General features: G+C 38.7%; 1 protein-coding gene across 1 annotated transcript in view; it reads left to right on the top strand.

Annotated features, from left to right (window-relative positions):
- Positions 1-24,319, top strand: part of LOC133989474 (voltage-dependent T-type calcium channel subunit alpha-1I-like) — a 192,596-nt gene that overhangs the window by 84,937 nt on the left and 83,340 nt on the right. Inside the window, exons 6-11 of the mRNA XM_062428145.1 lie at positions 1,163-1,505; positions 2,352-2,444; positions 12,331-12,670; positions 12,751-13,148; positions 20,996-21,147; positions 23,388-23,573. Of these exons, the coding sequence (XP_062284129.1) occupies positions 1,163-1,505; positions 2,352-2,444; positions 12,331-12,670; positions 12,751-13,148; positions 20,996-21,147; positions 23,388-23,573 (1,512 nt within the window). The remainder of the gene's footprint in view (positions 1-1,162; positions 1,506-2,351; positions 2,445-12,330; positions 12,671-12,750; positions 13,149-20,995; positions 21,148-23,387; positions 23,574-24,319) is intronic.

Genomic DNA, 24,319 nt, shown 5'->3' on the forward strand with positions numbered 1-24,319 from the left:
GGATATGGTCCATGACAAGCGCTCAACAACAGCTCCAGACAGCCGACTATCTGCTTGGTGTGTCAGTGCCCAACATGTATCCGTATCTCTCCATCACTACCATCCTAACTCTCTCAGTCTGTCTATCTCTCTGGTGTTATTTTCCTTCAATTTTACCATTACAAACATAATCATCTCTCTCTATCTGTCTGTCGATCTCTCTCCCTCTATCTTTCTCTCTGCTCTTTCATCCAATCGTCTCTGTGTCTGTGATCATTGTATTTTCTGCTTTCAGCTCCAATCTCACACCACACAAATGTTGAAAATAGCCATGAAGGACAAGCAGTTTAGCGCTGTGTAAAATCCCCATAAGACAATGGCATGTATGCACACTTGCATTTGTTGGCATGTCTCTACATACCTCCACATTATTGTGGAAGTGGATGATGCTATTATAACTGGAGAGGAAATTTCCTATAGCAGCAAAAAACAGGCAGATTGACATCACTTTAGTTCTGCAATCTCTACAATAGTCAGCCTTGAAATAGATTTTCAAATTTTACTGATTACTCATCTAGCAGAGTCATAATTTACACCCAGCTACAAGTTGCAGTATAGCAGAGACTTTGAATACAATCAGTGTATACGTTTCATAAGAATCTAAAAACTAAAGCTAATATGAGGTTTCAGAAATCCAAATAAGTCAAATCAATTAAATATCTTCAAAGTTTAAGTCTTTTCAGTCCACTGTAGGTCATCAGGGAAAAAGTGCTAATCGAGACACAAGGAGAGACCTTTATGTTTTAAACTAAAAAGAAAGTAACTGTGAAGACTGTGACGATATTGACTTTATTTAACAAACTCAGACAGCAGAAGACTCGTATTATCTTCAGAGACAATTCTAAATAAGTGCTCAAAATAAGGCCTATGGATTTTGACCCCCATCCCATCACTTACATTGTAAATTAATTTGGAGGGGATCTTTAAATGGTTAGTATAAGCAGGTGGAATGATTACAGCAAGCAAAACCTTTTTCAGCGGTCATACAGGCACCTGACTATTGTTTCAATAAAAACTATGAACCTGTCCTTACTTCTTTATGTATAATGTTTGTGCTACACAGATGATATAACAATTATTACTGTAGAATTGCACTGACCACCTTTTTCCTTCATTCCTCCAGCACTAAGGGGATCAGCCTACCTCGGCCCTACTACATGGCTGATGAGGATGACGAGCGGCCCTTTATCTGCTCCCTGCCGGTTGACAATGGCATCATGTCCTGCGCCGATGTTCCGGTCCGCCGCGAAGGAGGCAGGGCGTGCTGTCTGGATAAAGACGACGCCCTGTACCGACAGTCGCTGGGCCTGAGTCTCGAGCCCCTTGCCAACGGCAGTGTCAGCATAGCAGGCCTGTGTGTCAACTGGAACCAGTACTACACCAGGTGTCATACTGGATACAGCAACCCTCACAAAGGAGCCATTAACTTTGACAACATAGCTTATGCCTGGATTGTCATCTTTCAGGTGGGAATTCTGGTAAACTATGTAAGATAAAAACTGACTGCTTTATTTTTGGTCAAAAACCTACTTTCAACCTTATTTATGATTAATATCCTGAAGGTGTTCAAGGGTCATGAGTGTTTAAATTTGGGTTTTAATTAGCGCTACAGCAATTAGATGAGCATTCAGAGTCAATTGAAATAAAATTATGAATTAACTAGTTTGATAATTCAGCCATTTTTCTATCAAGAATGTCAAATGCTCTTTGATTCCAGCTTCTCGGACAATTTGCCATTTTTCTTCATCATATTTGACTGAATACCTTCAGGTTTTGTACCATTAGTCAGACAAAACAAGCAAATTAAAGACATTATTGTGGGCTCCGTAAAAGCCACTATTCATTATCATTTCAATGACTAAATCATTAATTGACAAAATACTCTGCAAATGAATCTATTATGAAAATAATCATTAGTTGCAGCCCAGTTATAATGTTGCAAGTGGGCTCCAGATGTTAGTTTAGATGTTACATTTCCAATTAGCTTCATAGAATGAAAACCCTGCAAATATACCCAGCAACCTTTCACAGAAATCTGTAGCAGCCAAAATAAGTAGTTACACAAAGCAATTCAAAAATCTGTTTAAGACAAATACATACAATTTTTGGGAGCGAGTTTCACACTGTTTTGAAGTATGCAGGCTATAGTGCTATTTTTTGTTCCATGTTGGCATGCTTATACAAATAAAGTTGTTAATTCTCAAATAACTGTATTGAATGAAAGTTGCCTTAGTTTCAGGTTTTACTGTGTTTTTGACAGATGTATGCCAGCCCTCAGTTTTATATCTTTTTGTCACCTATTTTTATTGTAGGTGATCACTCTGGAGGGCTGGGTGGAGATCATGTACTACGTGATGGACGCTCATTCCTTCTACAACTTCATCTACTTCATCCTACTAATCATTGTAAGTCACAAATGGACACACATACATGAAAATGTGAGCATAGTGAATAGTGACATTAATATAATTTATTTATCATTTATTTATATATTGACTATAATGAACATTTTACAACTGGAATAAAATTATCAAACAGCTATTAAGTGCAAATCAGACAAAGCTCTTTATACTGATTAATGCTGAAAAATAACACTCAGCACTAATAAAGCAAAACAAAGTTGCACACATGCAATAAAGTTGTAATCTCTGCAGTCCTACATACTTTTATATTTCCTGCTTTTGTTGCCAAGCTACAGATGATTTAAAATGAAATGCTGTTATTCTCTCCCGCTCGCTCCTTCATACCCCCCCCCCACACACACACACACACACACAGACACACGACTGTCAGTGTCACAGGGAAAGCTGAGCTGAAATCCCTGAGAAATTCCCCCTTTTGTTCCGATAAAGCACTTTTAAATTCCAATCCATTAGTTCATGTGTGTGTAAGTTTTTGTGTGAGCATTGATGCACGTTCTCCTCAGTATATGTCCTTTTTAGCCTGTGTGTGAAAGTGTTATCATAATGCAGTGTGACTGCCAGTCCCGGTTATTTCCCTAACCCAGGGGCTGTCTTGTCTTTTTATTACACTTTTAATTGCCTGCATTCAGTTTCAAACACAAGCTCTTCTCATCTTTTCTCATCTCACCAACACCCCCCTTTTATTTCTTGCCCCTTCATTTCTTCTTCTATGACTCTCTACAGCCCTCCATCTCTCTAAATCTGTCAATCCGTTCTCCCCGTCACTCGACATTCCTTATCTTTGTCCTGCCATCTATTAGTATTCTTTACTCTCTGCTAAAACTTCCCTCCACCCCTCATTTCTTCATCTTTTGTCTCACTCTCATCCATAACCTCCCTTTCTTTCCCACTTTTCTTTTATCTCTGCCACCTCCTGTCATTCACTCCCCTCTTGCCTTCATTTCAACTCCTCTTTCTTTTCCTTTTCCTTCCCCCAGTTTTTTCGCTGAGCTGTGTACTGATCATCATTCATGTATCTGTCACTCGACTCATTATTCTCAGTCACGAGGAAACACACACACACACACACACACACACACACACAGTTGCAAACACACACACCCAAATTTATTGACACACAAACACACATAAAAGAACACATTCCCACGCTGTTTTTCCACATTTGCCGTGGGGCATTATCTTCTACAGTACATCAAGCCCTTAAAATTGCCTCGCTGGAGATGATTGGTAATATAATGGTTGCTTTTTGATGTGAAAACATCACTGAGGAGTGATGGAGAGAGGAGGATGGGAGTAAGGGTTAGTGGATAGTAAGTAATGAAAGAAATGACCTAAAACATGGAAAAAATGTTGGGAGTGGTGGAAAGTGGGGAAGTGGACGTTGAATGAACTTAAGAAGGAGTGCGATGAAAGAGGGAGGATATTTGAGAGGGTGGGAGAGTGATGGACGGGATGGAAGATAGATGGAAGAGACCGGGAGATGTGATGATGGACTGGAGTGTCGGCGTGAAATCAAAGAGAGAACTGGAGGACGGGAGAGAGGAGGCGACCACATGTCGGTCTCCCGCTTTGATCTTTAATGCAGTGTTGTTAATTAGAGTGAATCTCTCGGCATGTCTTCTGGGTTCATGTTGTCGAAGCAGACACAGTCATCACAGCATCAAGTTTATCAGTGTGTCACACAATATGTCATCCTGTCTTCTCCCACCTATAAGAATGAATTAACTTTAGTTTTAAAGAAAGGCGAGGACGGCACAATAAAGCACAAAGTTCTTTAAATGACACATTATAGACATTAAATAGGAGAATATGAGGCGCTAAATGCTGCTTATACGATGTTTCTGGTAATGGTTAGCACACCACTATCTTATTAAGCTACTGGAATCAATTAAAACTATTTGGCAGCTGTCAATCAAGCTGTCAGTTGCAGATGAAAAGTTAGCTCATCAGCCGAGTCTTACAACTTGCAGCAATAAGTCACTCCCATAGCTTGCAATTAGAGAGTGGTGCAGTGGTGATTTGACTTATACACATATGTGGTAACTTTGAGGTAGGTATATGGTAAATCAAACCTGCCTGGAGGTAAGTATACACCATATATCTGCATACATGCACCATTACACATCTGCCATTAGAATAACTTAGATCCATCAGCTGCCCTGTGGAAGCCATCATTACATTAGTATCTTCAAAGTGCAGTTCAGGGACCTGGTGAGAATAGTTAAACTGCCTGCTAGAAATTATGTTTATGACTAAATCGCAACAGCAAATATGTAACATAATGTTTATTGAATTACATAATCTGTTAATATAATGAGGAAATGCTGTTAATTAACATATTTGGTAAATTGCAGAAATGTTCATACTGAGCGTGTCTGATCTTGCAGCATCATATCTGCTCGTACTGACTCGGTTATGTTTATGCACCGGCGGCTAGTCCCCCTCCACGTTCCCCTTCACATATTGTGTTTTGCTTATTGTTACCTCACTTTAATGCTTGACCTTTATTGTGTAGATTGATGTATTTCAGAGTTTCACACTAGAGGGATGTTTTCACATTCATCTACTCAAAGCGGGATTGTCATTTGAAGAATATCTAACCGTGTAATTGAACTTTTTTTAGTGGAAAAACCACATCAGACACGCATTTTTATTCAAAGCAGTGTTTCATATGTTTTACAATATGTCTGTAGGGCATCTTTAAAGCTATGGAAATATAATGGTCTTGGTTTAGTACAGAAAAAAGTCCTCAATGCTTAGAGCACAAGACATGACAAGGCTAACCACAATCCACCCTGACCACTTCCTTTTAACAACTTTGGTGTGATACATAAATGCATCCCTTTATTCCCTTTATTCATTCTAAAAACTATGCAGAATTATTGGGGAAACAATTTAGTAGTATATTAACTTAAATTGTAGGTTACATGGTTGGAATGGTACCATACGTCACATTTCAATTAGTATAGTAGATGCTTGTCTCTATGGTATATAGTTTGTAAAGTCTTTCACCAATCAATCAATCAGTTTAAACCTTTCTACCCCTAACCATTACGCTAACCTTAACCCAACTGAATTCCTAGACCTCAACCCTCATATACTGGTCTGGTAAAATTTGACACATTTTGACATTTGGCAGCTGTAAAAAAACACCCCAAATGTATTTTACCCTTTTGTCCATTGCCAGTGTTCTGGGTCAAACACTGGTTAATAGTTTTAATAAGATAGTAATTATGAGGATTTCTTTTTATGATGTAGCAGTGAAGACTGATGGCTCTAATGCTTATACAATAAACCCCACAGCTCCATAAAGTTCTTGTCATTTTTGGTTTCAATAAAATGATTATTGCTTTGTTATATTTTCATGTTTTAGGTGAAATAGGACATGATATTGTGTGATAGTAGCTCTTAAACCTAAATAATACACTCTCTCTACTCTCTGAAACATAAATCAAGGTTTAATCACATTTATTGATCAGTCAGATCCACTATTGATGCTTTCTAAACAGATCTGTAGTTTAAAATTTAGTATAGACACTATTTATGAGGGGACCTTAGACAGAGTCAAAATTGGCCCATAACATACTGCGGCGGTGTACAATATGAACAGTATATAAGAGTTTAACAAAAAAAAGTCTCCTTTGAATGTCTATTAAAGCAGATATGCCTGAAACAATACCAACTGTAAATGAGGAAGTAAATCCCCACTGTTTAATGTATCTCAAGATAAGCATCCTGTCATTCATTAGACTTAAAACATTTGCTATAGAAGCAGAATAAGCAGATTTTACTCCCAGCAGCTGCTGTATATCTGACTTTTTTCCCCCACAGAGACAAGATTTGACAACCAGGCTCTTGTCGGCTTTGTTACAGCATGTTTAAAGGCCTGTCTCACAAACAGGCTTAGAGGGGGGAAAAGTGATTTAAGTGTTACTATTTGAATGTTAGAAGTTCTGTTCTGTTCATATCCCCACTTGTCCTCACATCACTGGCAGACCGACGAGGAGACTTTTAATTATGTTTTCGTCAATGCTGCATGACACCGAGCATGGAGAGATGGAAGAGGGCGAGTGTCAGAGATGAAGAGCGAGAGAGAGTGTGAGAGAGATAGGAAGGACTGAGAGAAAGAGAGAGAGAGAGAGAGAGAGAGAGAGAGAGAGAGAGGTTCAGGTTGTATTGAGACGCCTTGACAATTTCCCTCACGTAACATTTCTGCAGAGTAAGTGTGTTAAATTGAATTGAATTGAGAGAGCGAGAGGTAGAGCGGGATGAAGAGTGAGTGACAGAAGAGAGAGAGATCGACAGATGGAGAGACAGATGAAAAAAGGTGAGAGGAGACAGAGATAAAGATAAAGAGAGTTTGGAGAGAGATGCCGTATGCTGATTTACCATCGTGTTGAGCAGTTAAGACAAGAGGGCTCAGTGGAATTAAAGGCTTTGCATGGAAAATAGCTCGGCCCTGTGGAATTAAGGTTTAACATCCGGAAATGCCATCCTCAGGCAATTTTGTTGCACGGACTTACTGTGTGGTAAGTGCCATGATTTGACACAGTTAAAACTCCCACTTTGCCCTTACTTATACCCTGTATTAGCATTCAACACACACACACCATTACAGATAGCCTTGTCACTGATGCTACGTGATGTCCCCACCTGTTAGCTGCATGCTTGTTTGTTTGCAGAGGGTTTAGTGCAAAAACAAACACATTTCAGTAACAGATCAAACTGATTCGTGAGACTTTAATACCCACAAACTTTGTAATGCGGTTTGAGTAAACACTGCATAAACTGTGTGACAGTTGTGTTTGTTTATTTTATGATTTATGAGGTCTGATTTTGAGATTTTGACTTAGCAATTTTGGTGTCTGGTAGGAGTGCTGTGTTTCTATCAGTTAGATGGAGTGGAGGACTTTCCAATTTCACTGTGATAGTAACAGGTTTGGTTCCTATTTCATTCAGTGTATATACCTAACACATGAATAGAACATTTTGGTCTTATCTAGTGGAGCATCGTATCTATTCATTGGATTAACATGGATAAGCGGCAGAAGATGGATGGATGGATGAATTAATATGATAAGTGATACAGCCACAAAATACATAGATATATTATTGTTATTATTGTTTTTTGAGTATTATAGCACTGGGACTACATAGAAAGCGTAGCTTGAGGCAAGGCAGCTTTATTTGTATAGCACATTTCATATCCAGGGGCAACTTAATGTGCTTTACATAAAAACAAACATTTAACAGTAAGACTTAAAAGCATAAAAACATACGATAAAAACATTTTAAAAACCCAATAGTAGAAATTGGAAACATTTAAACATACAATTAAAAAAACAACACAATTATAATAAAAATAAAACTAAGTACAGAAAAATAGAAAGAGAGAAAGAAAATAAAAAAAGCTAGACTAAAATAGAGCATTAAATATGAGCAACATGAGCAGCATGTTTAACAGAGCAGCAATGAGCGCTCCGTCTGTGTGTGTACCACTAGAGGCGTTCAGGCACAATGTTTTATTTAAGATTTATTTGGCAGGGACACATCAATCTACATTGTAGTTTACACTGCAATCTAAATGTGACAGAGTAAGCCAAGATATTCATTTTCATCTGTAGTCCCCGGGGCAGGTCAGAAAAGATTTGGATCGCCTTGGTAGCCGGTTGGTTGCTGCACATGCCACATAATGGCAGCGTCCCTGGTTTGATTCTGCCAAAGGACCTTTGCTGCATGTTGTTCCCCTCTCTTTCTCTGTTTCCTGTTGGCCTCTATGCAATCCACTGTCAAATAAAGGCAAAAATAAATCTTAAAAAAAAAAAAAAAGACGATGTCGAGTGTATGTCAACCAATACACAATGACTGTAGTTAAAATTGAGTAAAATAGACTTGAAACCTGATAATATGCTGTGTAGACAGCTGTATTGATCAACATAGAAGCAAACTATTCCATCAGATGCACGGCTGAGACGCGTTCAGTGTAAACACACATACGTGGTTCATCACTCATCTTATCTGTCATGTGGCTGTCATTAGAGTTACAGGTTTGAAGGAGGTCACATGTGTCAAAAAAAGAAAAGCCATCACTCAACAAAACATGTGGTCCACTTGAGAGTAAATTACAACTAACTACATCCCCTCCAAAGCAGCCTAATCATTCACACCTTCACCCATATGACTTTAACGACTGTCACATGTCAACAACCCTGAAAGTGTAAATTGACCTACAGGAATAAGAATCAGAGACTGAGCACAGCGAAATGAGAAGCGAAATGATTTCAAGAGTCTACAACAAGCGCTTTTGGAACAAATGCCTGTAAACACAAAGAGACATTAACACTAATCTGGAGTTGTGTTTCTGTACACCTGAAGCTTATAAACCCCAATTTCCTTTTATCTGTAGTTTTATCTGGAAAAACATGCCTCAAGCTCTTACAGTCTTTGGTAGCGTACAGTGACTCTATCACAGCTGTCTTGCTGTTCACAACCACCTGCTGTTGCTGGAAATGGGTTTGATGAGAACAATGAACCTGAACCAAATTGTAAATGTCAAATAAAAAAATAAAAAAAAGAGACTAAAGATCTGTGTGGAGCTACAGAGTTGGAGATGTCGTTATGTGGTTAGATGATTCTTGTAAAACATAAAAATATAGATGACTATGCTTTTGGATTCATGGTTGTTTGTGGTGAAAATTGAGTGTTTACTTCACTCTCTATTTCTCTTTTTCATGTTCAAACACACAGACACACACAACACACACACACACACACACACACACACACACACACACACACACACACACACACACACACACACACACACACACACCCAGTGCATCGATTCAGTGTCATCCACACGTTCTCATATGCTCTCACACATAGTCATTTTGTCACTCTGCTGCAAACACTGAAACTGCACACACACACACACACACACACACACACACACACACACACACACACACACACACACACACACACACTAATCTAATTGTATTTCAGCGGCTCCAGCAGAGTGTGAGTATAAATATTTGATGGGATCAGCGAGGGTGCTGAATGGGTGCTGGGACCCACTGCCTCCCTTTTCAGTCCGTGAGTCCACAGAGCTGGGGATGAAAACCAGCCAGTCTGCCCACAAATCTCTTCTTTGGATCAATGAAGAGCAGCTTTACACACACAAAAAACACACACTGACATACATCGACGCATGTACACAAGCTTACACACACTTTTTTTTGTTTTATCCGGCTCTTCCATAGTCTTTGTCACAGCGGTTTAGATGGAGAGCAGGAGGGGGTTATCAGGCTCCACAATCACTATTGATCTCAGCCTAGAGAGGGTTAGACTTCATCCCCGCCTCTCTCTGCCTTCTAGCTTTCCGTGGCCTCCTCTCTTTTTTTCTCCACTTCAGCTCTGTTTCTCTGGGTGACCTTAGCCTTTTTCTTCTCTCATTGTCTCTCTCCTTCTTTATCCGTTTCACCTGCTGCCTCTTGTAAAAAAGAGAGTCAGCCTAAAACATCAAACACACAGTACTACAACACAGCTTACCTCTCTGACACACATCTGATTAATTGATAAAACTATGTTTTATTATAAATGAAAGGTTAAACAGGTGGCTGGTTATTCTTGATTAATAATGGAGCGTTGGAACAGGCTTTTAGTTAAAGAAATTCATGAGAGATGATGAATGAGAGAGGTGCAAAAAGTAAGGACTCTTCTTGACTCTTCTGACCCTTCCTCTCTCTGCTTTTTATCCCCTCTGACTGTTGCTCCGACACACTTAAAGTCTCACAAGACTTTTCTTTTGCTAACAACCAATCTATTATTAATCAAGGACAACCGAGCTCAGGGCCACAGCTTCAGTTGCTCATGCAGTCATCTATTATTTTTTTGCCTAACAAGCGATTCAAGCTTTCCACAGGCATTTTAGATAACACACAGTTGGCTGCATGGTGCTAGGTTTGGGCGTTTGGCTAGATGGTTAGATATGAAATGACTAAATTCATAAAGCTTTAGGTTATGTAAAAAAACTGCACATACACAAAAAGTTTTAAAACAAGTATAAACACTGTAAAGTTCTCTTTAGGACAAAGACAGCACAGCTCGACAACCTCCAGCAGAGATTCAGATTGGATCTAAGAAAAATTGAGAGAAAAAGACCAGACTATCATAAATAACAAACTAGCCATTAATAACATATAGGCTTGTACCTGTGACTTTTATATCAAAGAAACAGATTTTTTTGAAAACAGGTGTTTACCTTTTGTATTTATGATTCAGTTTAAAGTCAGTCCAAACTGTGGAAGAGCTCCACATGTGAGTTATTTTATTTATTTTAGCTTAAAATGTAATAAGAAGATAAACCCCGTGAGGTGCAGTATCTCATTTCCAAGGAGTCCTCAGGCAGAAAATATAACATTGAACAAATATTTAAACAATCTAAATAAATACATGGGTCAATGACGTATAAGGATTTATTTAAAAATAATAAATATGGGAATATCTATTGCAGTAATTCAAACATTAAGAAAGGTTGAGTACACATAAATACATATTAAAATAGTAAATTAGGTGTTTTATGTGTTTTTCCATCTCGATGAATTAGAACTGACCTTAAAAAAGTCATGTGGTGCGACCGTGATCTATCTTAAAATAAATGAATTTAAGTGTTTCGAAACAAATTATTTGCATGTCCTTTAAGTTTTTGTAAATAATAATCTCATATTTATGTTTTATTATGTCACAGTTGCCTTCTTAAATGTATGTAAGACTTATTTTTCCTGTAAATTGCTTAAAAATGATTGAAAAAATTTAAAAATACAATTCAGTTAAGCGTGCTGTATCAGTGATTAATATTAAAAGTGATATTTTACTCTGAATTTAATACAGTTATTGGTTTTATTGGTGGCACCACATGATTTTTTGTCACTTTAAATAACAGAAAAATTACTAATAACTTGTGGTTTTTGAAAAGTTAAAGTGATTTCATATAAAGGAAAGGTACTACATATATATGGTATTTTTTAAAATCAATTTAAACCTTTTTCTAACTGAAAAAAATGCAGTTAGACTGAACATGTCATAGGCACGTCATTGACCCACATACATAAATAATAATACTAGATTCAACAATCCATAATAGATTAAGCAATCTATAATCATTAAAAAAAAACATTTTCAGTGTAGAAATTCAAAAGGAATTTTATCTCCAGAACCAGGAGTACGTATCTGATCCCACTTTGCATTTCTATAGTACTGGTGCTAGCCTAGGTTATACAGTAGTTTGTTAATTTCAGTGAGGTCTGTAAATTTGAGTGAAATTTGTGGGTTATTGAGTGAAATGTGTGGGTTGTATGCCTAAAACATTCTTTAGATTCCCATATAAAACTTAATTCATACTTTACTTTACTTGATTAGAATTACAAGAGAAGCAAGGAGGTAAAGATCAGGTTGAGGTAAAGGTACATTATCTCCTCATCTAATTAATGTTGGTTGGGTTTACATTTATTAGGGTTTGCAGGTTCTTTAGTAAAAGAAAGGACGAGACCTAGAGTATTACATCTCACTGCTTTTACTGAAGAGTCAGCAGTTTTTTAGAACCATATTGTATAATGCATTTTGTATCAAGTTGTCCAGCCAAATGGGCTAATGGGCTAAATTGTGCTGGGCTCAAGCCGAAATTCTTCATTCAGTGTGATTATGTAGCAGAAACTGACCGCTAACAGATCAGATTCATGCCAGTGTGTACAAATGGTGCAGTTATAAACAAACCTTCTACAATTCACAGGTCGTCTAAAGAGGTCTTTCTGGGGTAGTATTCACTCATAAAATATATGATATTTAAATTTTCTTCTCATCCTTTTAGATTGGTTCCTTCTTCATGATCAACCTCTGCCTGGTCGTCATCGCCACCCAGTTCTCAGAGACCAAGCAGAGGGAGCACCAGCTGATGCAGGAGCAGAGGGCCCGGTGTTCGTCCTCTTCCACCCTGGCCAGTGAGCCCGGCGACTGCTACGAGGAGCTCTTCCAACTGGTCTGCCACATCCTCCGCAAGGCCAGGAGGCAGACCGTCGCCCTTTTCAACACCTTGCGGGGGAAACCTCGTGGCTTTCGGGGCGTCGGGAGAGGTAGAGGAGGACGAGAAGGGAGGGAGAGGAAGTCCAATGGAAGGGAAGGACGTGGGAGGAGAGCGGTGTTGAGGCATGGTAAGTCACTTTTAAAATGGTCTTCACATGCATAGTTTATAAACTTGCTTTTTTAACACCCTCCATTTGCACAATTTCAGGTGCACCATGTCCCCACCATAGTAGACCTGATCACGCCTCATCTGCTGAACCCATGGCGCTCACGGCTTCGTCTGCCACCGTCGGCTGCCCTCAGTGTGTCGCCGCCCTGTCGCTCACTGACGGGGTCGGGCCGGTTCGCGGTGCGGCCAACGACGAAGCCGAGGAGGGAGCTGTGGAGGAGACGGACAGAGAGGGAGAACAATCAGGTGGTAAAGAAAAGGAGAAGAAAGGCTCAGGGACCCACGTGGGATGTAGTCCTCAGCAGAGATGCATGAAGCTGTGCTACGAGATTAGGACGAAGCTGTGGGGCATCGTGGAGAGCAAGTACTTCAACCGAGGCATCATGATCGCCATCCTGATCAACACCATCAGCATGGGCATCGAGCATCACGAGCAGGTACAGACAGCTGCAGTTCTCCTCTGTGATGCATAATATCTCTTATGTTTGAAGTGCTTCTCGTGGTCTGTCATATTTTGCCGCCTCTCTGTTGAACTCCAAGAATATTGGAAACTTCAGTCCAATATCCTACTAACACAGAAGTGTTTGTGCTCACATGAAGTACATTTGTTGTCCATAAATAAAGCATTGCTCAAGTACTCTACAGGCTTGGCTCAACAGGTTCAGTGTAATTTCACAAGTGTCAACAATAGCTGCTTTAAATGATATCTCTCAAAATGTGTCCAACATACTGCCTGACCTATAAGATTCCCATTGTGGTTGTAAGACAAATTACTGGTGCAATATTTCAAAGTACATGTCTTTGTTATTATATTGGATTTTAAATTAAACACAACCAAAAAAGAGAATATGCAAGTGGCGTAAAATAATCAAAACATCACCAATCCAGCAGAAATAAAATATACACTAGAAATGATTTGAAAAATAAATTAAACGCTTGCATTGGAATTACATTTTTGTCCTTAAACTACCAACAATATCTACAATAATACAAAGTAATCACGGAGAAACCCTAATTACACACCCTATCCAGCAATTATTCTATACAAAATGTGGGGTAATCTTAAGGATATTTATCCTCAATAAACTACCAGGCATGATGGGCCAACAGCACAATACATGCATCCAACCACTTTAAGTCAATTGTAGTATCTGAACACCATGTATTGTCATTTAGAGCATGTGAAAACTGGATAGCGAGCCGAGAAGTCAAAATAATGTGTTCAAAGTAACTCTGAAAATTCAAGGGTCAATATGTCTGTTTAAAAGTAAAAAATGTGCAATACAGTATGTGTTAATATTTTCTAAATAATATTCATACATTTCAAATTTGAGTTTACCTTAGACAGAGGATGTTTGTGAACCGCTTTAATAAACAGTGTAATTCATATTTTACCAGCCTTAAACCTGGAATGTGATTGGTTGATTTATGGTTCATGCCTTGAAAAACGTCTCTGACCAAAAGCTCACAAAAGAAAAAGGATTTTTGCACCAATGCTTTTCTTTACAATTTGATATCATTAGCTTTAGCCCCTCAGCTAAGTTTGACACCAGGTAAGCAGTGTATTTTTTTTCTCTATATTTTTAAGTTACGAAACAAGAAACTTTGAGTTAACTTTTCATGGTCACCAGCCGTAGATACCCAATCACATTTCCAACACTTCAGGCTGGTAAGTGGGGAAAAAATAATGAGAACCTGATCTGAAACAGTCAAAGCTTCCTCTGCTTTTACAACTTTTAGTTGAAAGACAACAGAAACAGAAAAGCTCACAATGTTTGGAGGGAGGTTTCATCCATTAGTGGTAATGTTGTCCTTATCTCTTTTATTTATTTATTTATTCATATGCGTGTGTGTGTTTATCTTCAGTTATCGCTAACCAATTAGCATGTGCTAGGGAGCTAACAATGTGGGATTATGAATGGGGGGGAATCCATAATGTAGCAGTTAAAAATGATGGATTTGCCTGTTTAGTAGCTGCATGAGATCTCAGCATACATGCAGCCGGAGTCTCTCTACTCGCATCCACACTCCTCCGCAATGCAAACCTCTCTATATTCATTCTGCACAAACATCTCTCTTTCCTACATGCCATTCCATCCATTCCTGTATAATGTGATTCACAAGTCATCAGGACAGACATATGTGCACTCAGGTCAGCGTGGAAGATGTTGGCAGGACCACCAGAACATTATTACACCGCTCAGATCACGATCACCAAAATCCCCGAGCACAGGAAAAAATGATGCTCTGTGCGTTCTTTCAACTTTTGCTCCCCTCCCATTTTTTTTTTCTTCTTCCAGTTTCCTCTCTGTGGCTCTGCTTTGTGCACTCTTTGTCTTTCTATCAATATTTCTCGCTCTCGCTATACCATCGCCCACTCACTTCTGCCACCGCCGCAGTGGTGGGTCGTCTCTCATCTCAGAGGCGGCTAAAAATAGAGAGAGACAGACAGACGGAGGCAGAGAGAGAGAGAGAGAGAGACTTTGCTCCTTTAATGGGGAGGAAATAGCGAGCTGGAATGTCTGCGGTTCCGCAGGCTGTTTTAGCGAACTGGAGTCATGCCTCCCTCTGTTTGAACAGTGGTATCAGAGGATTAATCTGTCTCATTGCTCTGATCTCCATCATGTATAGAGGTGGCTCCACCTGTCCTACTACACCTGTGGTCTCTGGTTCTGTCAGTCTGGAAACGTTAGATAACCAGCGTGGGAAATGCGAGCCAAGTTGCTTTCTAAATTTCAGGGTTTCAGGCAGGTATGATTTAGGCCACCTGCTACTTTGGCAGGCAACCAGATCTGATTTGGAGAGTTTATTAAGTTCAACACAAAGCGGTTTTCCAGTGAAAGAGTCTAAGATGTTCCCCACACTGTTTTTAAGCAACAGCAAATACATATTTTACTCAAACTACATGATGATATATTTTATTAGAACTATAAAAAAACAGCACAAAGACAAATTCTGCATCCTCTCATATGTTAAATATTTACTGGTCTGGAAAATAGTTTGCTGCATGAGCTGCTTATAATTTAAGAAACACATTTCACATACATTTCATAATTGTATATATATTTTTTGATTGTTTCACTGTTGGATTATGTATCTGAAAAGATGTGACAGTGTTACCTTTTGTATAAAGCCATACATGGGAATACATTTACTGGAAAGTTTTAAAATATTTATTATTTGTAGTTCTCAGGTACACTAATATTCAACTAGACAAATAATAACAGACAAACATAAATTTCTCAGACAAAAATAACCTATACCTACCAATGTGCCATACATCTTGAGGACAGTTTTCAATAAGATGAAGAAGAAGAAGAAGAGCCCAGTTATGGAAATCATTTTTTCTTTTGTTTTGTATTTAACTTAGTATTCTTTGCTGTTTTCCTTTTTTTTTTTTTTCATTTTATTGTACGTAATATTATTTAGGTGAATCACAGTTATGTTTATTTTTGTTGTTATTTTGTTGTTATCTCTTATAGGAGAGGCTTTAAGATAAGCCCAGAGTGGGTTTTACCTCACCTGTACATGTTTTATTTCATTTTACTATTTTTCTCTGACTTTTATTTTACAAATGATCAAATAAACCATTAAACCATGAGCCTGAAAACCATTTTAGTCAAAAACTGTATCAAGTCCTGCAGCCAGTTGGAAAAAGATGGACATTATGATTAGAAAAACTAACGAATTTTTGGCAAAGAAAGACAAGAATCTCTCACATTTTTTAGAGGAGTAAATCAGATTAGATGAGTAAATTGTCATTTGATGGTGATATTGTAAATGTCAAGTTTTTCCTCATTGAAACCCAATACATCTTAGTAAGTATCCATCCAGTTGTCAAAGACAGTCAGCTCTCTTCTCTCTTCTAAGGAACATTAGTTGGAGCATTACTGACAAAACAAGGCTAGATGTCCCACTGAATGGCGTTGATTGCTCCAGTGAGAAGACACCTCAGATAATTTAGCAGCTGTTTGAGAATTAATAATGCAGCAGCGTGGCGGAAAGAGATCAAACAACAGTGCCACATGTCTTCCTCTGACCAAATGCAAAGATTAAAAGAGAAGGAAATGACTAAATTCATGCTGTGGGTAACACTGAGTTCACATTTAAAATATTCAACAACTGCCGCTTACTCAATTTAAGATTATAAGGTGGGGGTGACAGTCATATGGGAATTGAAACAGTAGAAAACAAATACATGTAACAATTGTAAATGAGTGTAGGTCAGATCATTAAAAAGAGAAAATAAAACTGGGGTTTGGAAGAAAATCAATTAATCCACAGAAAACAGTCTGATGTATCGGAATAGCAAATGACAGCAATACAGAATTGATTTGATTTCACGACTTACTGAAACGCTGCTTCCAATATTTATCCTGTGAATATATGCAACCTCTTCCCTGAGGATTATTGGAAATTCAATAACCAGGGGCACAAGCCTTAATAAGATAGCTATTTGAATCAGGCTGCTGTTGAAAAGTATAAAGGTTGTTTGAGAGATTCGATTTCATTAAGTGCAGGGAACAAAAAAATTATACCACTTCTATCGAAATAACAAAATGAGAGACATAAAAAAGCTTTAGCATTGTTATGATAGTCATTATTCCATTACTGATGTTTTAGCATAATGCCAGAGCAGCGGGTTTGAGTTATTTACTATCCAAGGAATATTACATGAGTGGGGTCAGAGGTCAGAGTCTGTGCACTAGATGCTAAAAGCATTAGAGCAGGGAAAAGGCTAATAAGGCTGGGCTTGTTGCAAAAAGCTTTAACATTTGATCCTCATTACCAGATGAATGAAATGGGTACTAAATTGACCCATATGGACATTTAAAAACATGATTCATACAAGTTTTATCCAATCCACCTCTAAGTGAAACTACAGGAAAGATCACAGTCATGGTTAAAAGTAAAGTTTAATGTTAGTAGATATGATTCATGGCGCCCACCTACCTGCCTCAGCCTCATTTTTATGTGCAACACACAACAGCCACATTGTGTCATTTGACAAGCCTCATTGATGCCTGTTGGAACACACACACGGCTGCTTCATACAAGCGGAGCAAATGTGATAAAGTTGCAGCTTTTCTGGAGAATTATGATAGGAATGTCTCAGTGGCATATCCCAACAAGTTGACATGCGTGGGTGTTCTGACACATTATACGCTGCTCATGTGTGTTAGCTTTTAAGATTTCAGTAGTCATGACACAACTTGCACATTTGCATCTGGGATGACAGCCATCATGTACACAACCACAAAGGTTGCTAGTAAGGAAGAAAAAAGACAGAACATACAGACTAGAATTATTGTAATATCAGTGAAGTTTGATACTGATCAGAGCAGCAGTTAGATGCATTTATGACACACAGAAGGACTGCGGTCAATATGTCTTTTGTTTGTGCTTGACTACAGTTGCAGATCAATGCTTATGCTAACACTAATGTGTGTTAGGCAAATTGCTGGTGATGGACTTTAAAGTGTTATTGATATATGATAAAGAGTAATGGGCAGGTTTTAGGGCCACCATTGTTTTTCCAGCTGCTGCAAGCTTACACACAGCAGCTTTTTATTAGATGAGATGAACCCTTTTAATTTACCAGTAACTTAGTTTTGCTTCTCAAACTTTTTTTGTTTTGTTCACTTTAAAAGTATTTTCCTTATACTAGTGTTTGTCCTTAGTGTGACATCAAATCCCCACTTTTCTTATTTTATTCCATACATCCGCCAAGCGGAAAACACCAGTCTTCTGTACCCAGGTCTGCAGTAATGAGACAGCAGTAATGGATCTCCAGAGGCTGCTGCGCTGTTTAGCTGGTCTACAAACAGCGGTCAGCCGTCACATCGTTACCAAAACTGGTGGGCACGCATCATTAGCCTGTGTTTTCACACTGCTAAACAGTCATTAGGACTGACAACACGCACACACATGCTGCACTACAAACAGATGCACACATACACACTGACAGACATGTAAATGCAAAACAAGCAGTGCTCATTGATTCTGGGCGGTGAAATGTCAGAAGTATTATTGCTGAAGTTACATAGAGGAGCTCTGTGGAATCATGATGTGCCAGATTCATGACTGCGCCGAATTTAGGTCTTTGTGTGTGTGTGTGTGTGTGTGTGTGTGTGTGTGTGTGTGTGTGTGTATGTGAGTGTGTTCCTCCTCTATTAAGGCAAGAAGAGACAGTGAGACAGACGAACACAAAGAAGTTACTTGAATAGTGTCAAATGGTACCGCTGAAAAGCCAGACATTCATGCACATTCATAAGTGACGACAAGTGAAAGAAACCGAAATATCTTGTAAAGGTCGGTGGTGGAAAGCACAACACAAACAAACAACCGGAAAATATTGAAGAAAAAAAAGTCCTGCTAATGTTCAACTGTCTGAGTAAACTTTTAAAATACTGGATTTAAAGACTGGCAGTAAGTTCAAGTGTTAAATTGATCATTCTTACTGTAAATGAATAGTTGCTTTACTGGTTTAACTCCCCAGATCTATAATACATGCAGTCTTTCAGTTTGTCTCTAAGGTGGAAGGAGTGAAATGTTGGACCTCTTTAATGGCAGCATCTGCACCATCCATAATTGATGATAAAATGTGTTATGTATCGTTTTGCCTGCTACCTGCTGCTGCTGTGTTGGAAATGAGCAGACAGTAGTGACGTGGACAAGATGCAGATAACCAGCACTGGTGTCTTTGACTGTGTGTGTGTGTGTGTGTGTGTGTGTGTGTGAGAGAGAGAGCACAGTTGTGTGTAAAAGCTGTTGTCCTCCTACTTGCCCTTTCCACCAATCAATTTTGAGCATTCGATCCATGGTGAGTAAAATAGCTGATAGCTAGGGGAAGAGATGAGGAAGCAAGAGTGATAGATCGCTGGAGACAGAACACCTCATCCTTGAGTTTTTTCATTTCTTACCATAAATATAGCAAGTTAACCATGCTAGTCATTGCACACTGTGTGTAGTATGTTTTGTGTGAGACTGACATTGGACCCAAGTGTTATTTCCTCACTATATTGATTAGGTGGGATTGCTTGTTGTCTGTGGATGTATGAGCAAAATGACCATGATGTTCTTGCAGATAATGTCCACATTCACATTTTATTTCCTCTCCACTTTTGTTATATTGCTTCTCATTTCCTCACCCTGAACCTTACCTTAATAATTTCCCTTTTTTTTCTTCCTTGCTTTCCATTCCATATATATCTGGCACCTTCCTCTCTTCTCTTGTTGTATTATTTCTCGTTTTTGAGCCATACTGGTGCCCAATAATGGCTCTTTAGAACCAATCAGCCAGTCATATGTTATTCATCAGTAGGTCCAACGCTTGTGATTTTTCATCTAGCACCACTGACAGGTCAAACCTTTCACTTGTCCAACATCTACAGTAAGTTAATGTCAAGTTACCTCAAAAACATGTGATCAACTTCCTGTCATCATGCTATAATAGCTGTACAAATATTGGCACATTTTAAGAAGATACACAACCCACAACCAAAATACACAAAGTTTAAAGCAATGAGCTAATTCCAGTGTCTGTATACTACAAAGTTGATAAGATAATAGCAGCTTGAAAAACATTGATAGCTAATGATGAAGCTAGTTAGTTAGCCAGTGAGCCAACTTAAGTTTGACACATAACCTCCAGTGACTTTTTGAGCAGGCCCTCTTCACTGAAAATAGCTGGCAACACAGCATTCAGTATATAAAAATAATAATAGTAGTCATCATACTCATTTTCATCATCATCATCATCCTCATAGACAGAGAAAACCCAAAATACATCACATGTATAATGCATGCTGAAAGGCCTACAGTACTGTATGCTAATATAGTAATTATAACAAGGATCATCTGTAGCTAAATGCAAACATAGCATGTTAACACTGAAATGTTTCCATGCTGTGATGTTATACTAGTCATAATGTGGCTCTCATCCTTATGAGCTCAGTCAAAAAAATGTCCTAAAATGACCTCCATTGAGAGGATTAATCCTTTTAACCACAACATGGGTATTTTTCTCTGTGCCAACATTTACATTTAACTTCACTCATGGTGAGAATCTAAAAATACCAAAGCTGTCCCTCCACTGTTGATCCTTTTAACTTTGTTTTCTGGTGTTTGATGAGCATTAGACTACAGCCTTAAGGGGCCATTAGCTATGCTACAGACTTACTTGCTCTCTTCCTCCGCTTTTCCTCTCTTGTTTTTGTCTTTTTTCTATTTAATTCCTAATGTATCTTCTTTCTGTTTTTACTTGTCTCGTGTTCTCTTTCAGCCAGACGAGCTCACTAATGTTCTGGAGATCTGCAACATCGTCTTCACCAGCATGTTTTCCTTGGAGATGATCCTCAAAATCACTGCTTTCGGCTCTTTTAGCTACCTGAGAAACCCCTACAACGTCTTTGATGGAATCATCGTCATTATAAGGTACAACTTAAATGCTGTGAGCAAAATATGTATTCAATGTGACTGTAGACTTGGAGTGCCTTGATAGCTGATAGCCCCCCCCCCCCTCCCCCCTCTCTCTCTCTCTCTCCCTTTTCCCTGTCAGCCTCTAAGCCACCCACTATCAAATAAAGGCAAACCCCCTCTCCCAAAAGAAAATGTGACTGTATACTTTAAAGAGTGATAATACACTTATTGCAGGCACGAAATATTGCCTTCACCATAATCTGATCTGTATAAAATAGGTCAAAAGTCAACGAGTAAAATAATAGCTTTACTGTTCAATATAATTATAAACTGCTTTTTTTAAAGCTCACATGTGCATTATTCAGTGTTAAAAATACATAAATATTAATAAGTGATTAAAAATACATATTATATACTTATCTTAACTATATTGTATTTTGCAAAAACAAAAAAATAGAAAAATATGATGTTTCTGAAATATTGATGAAATTCAGGAAGCATACATTTTTTTTCCCAGACTGCTCTGGAAAGCGACCCTTCATTTTAATTATTCATGCCATGCTTTGTCAACTTGTCATCTGTGTCCTACCTGGTTGAAATGTACCACCTGTATGTATTTGGATGCCAGGATGTCAGACAGCAGCAAACACATTTTGTCTTTTGTTGTTGTGTGTGCCTGTAGCTTCAGGTGAATGGCTGTGCCTTTGATCTGCTGGCGTTTTTTTCCAATTCATCTGGTTGAGCGCCTTTGTCTGCCGTCCCCATTATAACCCTGAGATCAAATACACATCAAAGCTACTAAAACTGAACAAGATCAAATGTGCAGCGCGTCACAGAAGATACATTGATTGAACATATCTACATCTGTCTTCTTATCTTTCGCTCCACTACCAATTTCCATCTCTTCATCTATCTGAATGTCAGCTATTCATACAGAGCTGCTCTGTAAAAGTGCTCCTATTCAATCTTCGCCAATGCGGAGACGATGCTATTTTGATCCTATTTTCATGCACTGAGAGGAGCCTTTGATAGCCACCTCCATTAGAAGACACATTTCTTTAAAGCCAGATGTCTACAAGAGAATGGTTCCCTGTTCATGATGAATATACCCACCACGACATAAAAAAGGAAAGATAAAACTTGCCCCTTTTGTTATTGTTCTGCAGCAGCAAACAGTAATTAAAGTCATGAAGTATTTAAGCAAGTGCTTTATTTATAATGTCCGAAGCTAAAGTAACCTCTTAAGTGGACACGTTAATTACCGCAAGATAAGATCAAGCCAACTTCCCCAAAGAATCAGAGACGCTTTCAAAAATAAGAGTTTGATGATGACCTCTTCTTGTATTGTAGATCACCTTTAAGGTTTATTTTGCTAATGACCCAAACATGCTACTTTAATTTAATTAAATAGCATAAAACCAGAGATTATATGTTAGTCAATCTTTAGAGCTTTTATTTAACCTTCGTGTCGTCCTCCCGGGTCAAATTGACCCCGTCTGTTTTGACTGTTCCTTCTTTCCTCCCTTCCTTCCTTCCGTCTGTCCTTCCTCCCTCCTTCCTTCTCTCTTTCTTTCCTTCCTCTCTCTTTCCTCCCTCCCTTTCTTTCCTTCCTTCTTTCCTTCCTCCCTTCCTCTTTTCCTTTCTCCCTCCCTCGTTCCTTTGTTCCTCCCTCCCTCCTACCTACCTTCCTTCCTTCCTTCCTTCTTTCCTTTCCTCCCTTCCTTCCTCCCTCCTTTCCTCCCTTACTTCCTTCCTTCCCTTCTTTCTTCCTCCCTTCCATCCTTCCTTCCATCTTTCCTTCCTTCTTCCTTCCTTCCTTCTTCCTCTCTTCCTTCATTCCTTCCTTTCATCTTTCCTTCCTTCCTTCCTTCCTTTCTTCCTTGACTCGAGGACAACAGGAGGGTTAACATCTTTTTTTCGTGGGTTTCCATTAAGAAAGTTTGATTTGCTTCGACTGAAAGTTCAATTGTAGTTTGAAGATTTGATTTATATAGCCGGCACTCTTTCAGTCATCGTGAGCTGTTATTACCTGCTGTTGAACAATATAAAACGCACTTACAGTGGACAAAGGATTTGATCTGGTTTCATGATGAAGCCAATCTAGAAGCTTTTAAAAGTTACCACTTGCTGATGGAAAGAAACCAGCATTCATTTGTATGTAATTGTAGTCAATTAAACCTTTAAATAACTTGTTTTTTTTCTCTTTCATCTCTTGGTGGCCTGGTCGTCTTTTTGCTCTGCTTCCCTCGGCCTAGTGTGTGTGAGATTGTCGGCCAGTCCGACGGTGGTTTGTCCGTGCTGAGGACCTTCAGGCTGCTGAGGGTGCTGAAGCTGGTGAGGTTCATGCCAGCTCTGAGGAGACAGCTGGTTGTCCTCATGAAGACCATGGACAACGTGGCCACCTTCTGCATGCTGCTCATGCTCTTCATCTTCATCTTCAGGTAAATTATATGCGCTGTATATTATAAATGAGTACCTGGGTATTTTGGCCTCTTCGTTCGGTCTGTTCAGGCTTCTCCTCGCCAAGGTGTACAGTCTTTTTCTTTCATTGTTTTATTGCAGTTTCTCACAGCAATGTTCAAGAGAGAGATCATTGTTGCACCCCCTACTTATATTTGTCTTTGTACATGCTCGCTTCTGTCTTTTTCAAAGTCCTGTGCACCTGCTTAACAGCTGCTATTGACCCTTGGTGCAAAATAGCAAGCACTTGAAGATCTGCTTAGAATTTAACAAGCAGATACTGAAAGGACAGAAGCGACATAACAAGCAGACATTTGTAGATGTTCAAGCACTGAAAAAGCAGCGCTCTGAAGGCTTAGAAGGATCTTTCATTGTACGCTCAATGGCCGCAGTCTTTGTTTTCCTCTCTTTCAGCTTCACTTTTCACTTAAGAGCCAGTACTTGTAATGATGTGAGAGGAAATTACCCTGAGTAAATCACAGTACACACTTTAAAAAAAATTGCAAGTACAAACACTAATTTCATACACTTTTAGTTTTCCATGTAAAGTGTGTTATGAGCTCTTAAAATGTCACATTCCAGCTATATTAAACCATTAATATTCCATGTCATGTTTGCAATTTAAGTCCAAGATAATTGTGTGATCAATAAGATGGCTTTAAGAAACAACATCCATCATTTTCAGTTGCTGGTTATTATAGCTGGCAGTCAGATACCCTGCAAGGAA

Source organism: Scomber scombrus, chromosome 2, assembly GCF_963691925.1.
Source record: "Scomber scombrus chromosome 2, fScoSco1.1, whole genome shotgun sequence".
Taxonomy (NCBI): domain Eukaryota; kingdom Metazoa; phylum Chordata; class Actinopteri; order Scombriformes; family Scombridae; genus Scomber; species Scomber scombrus.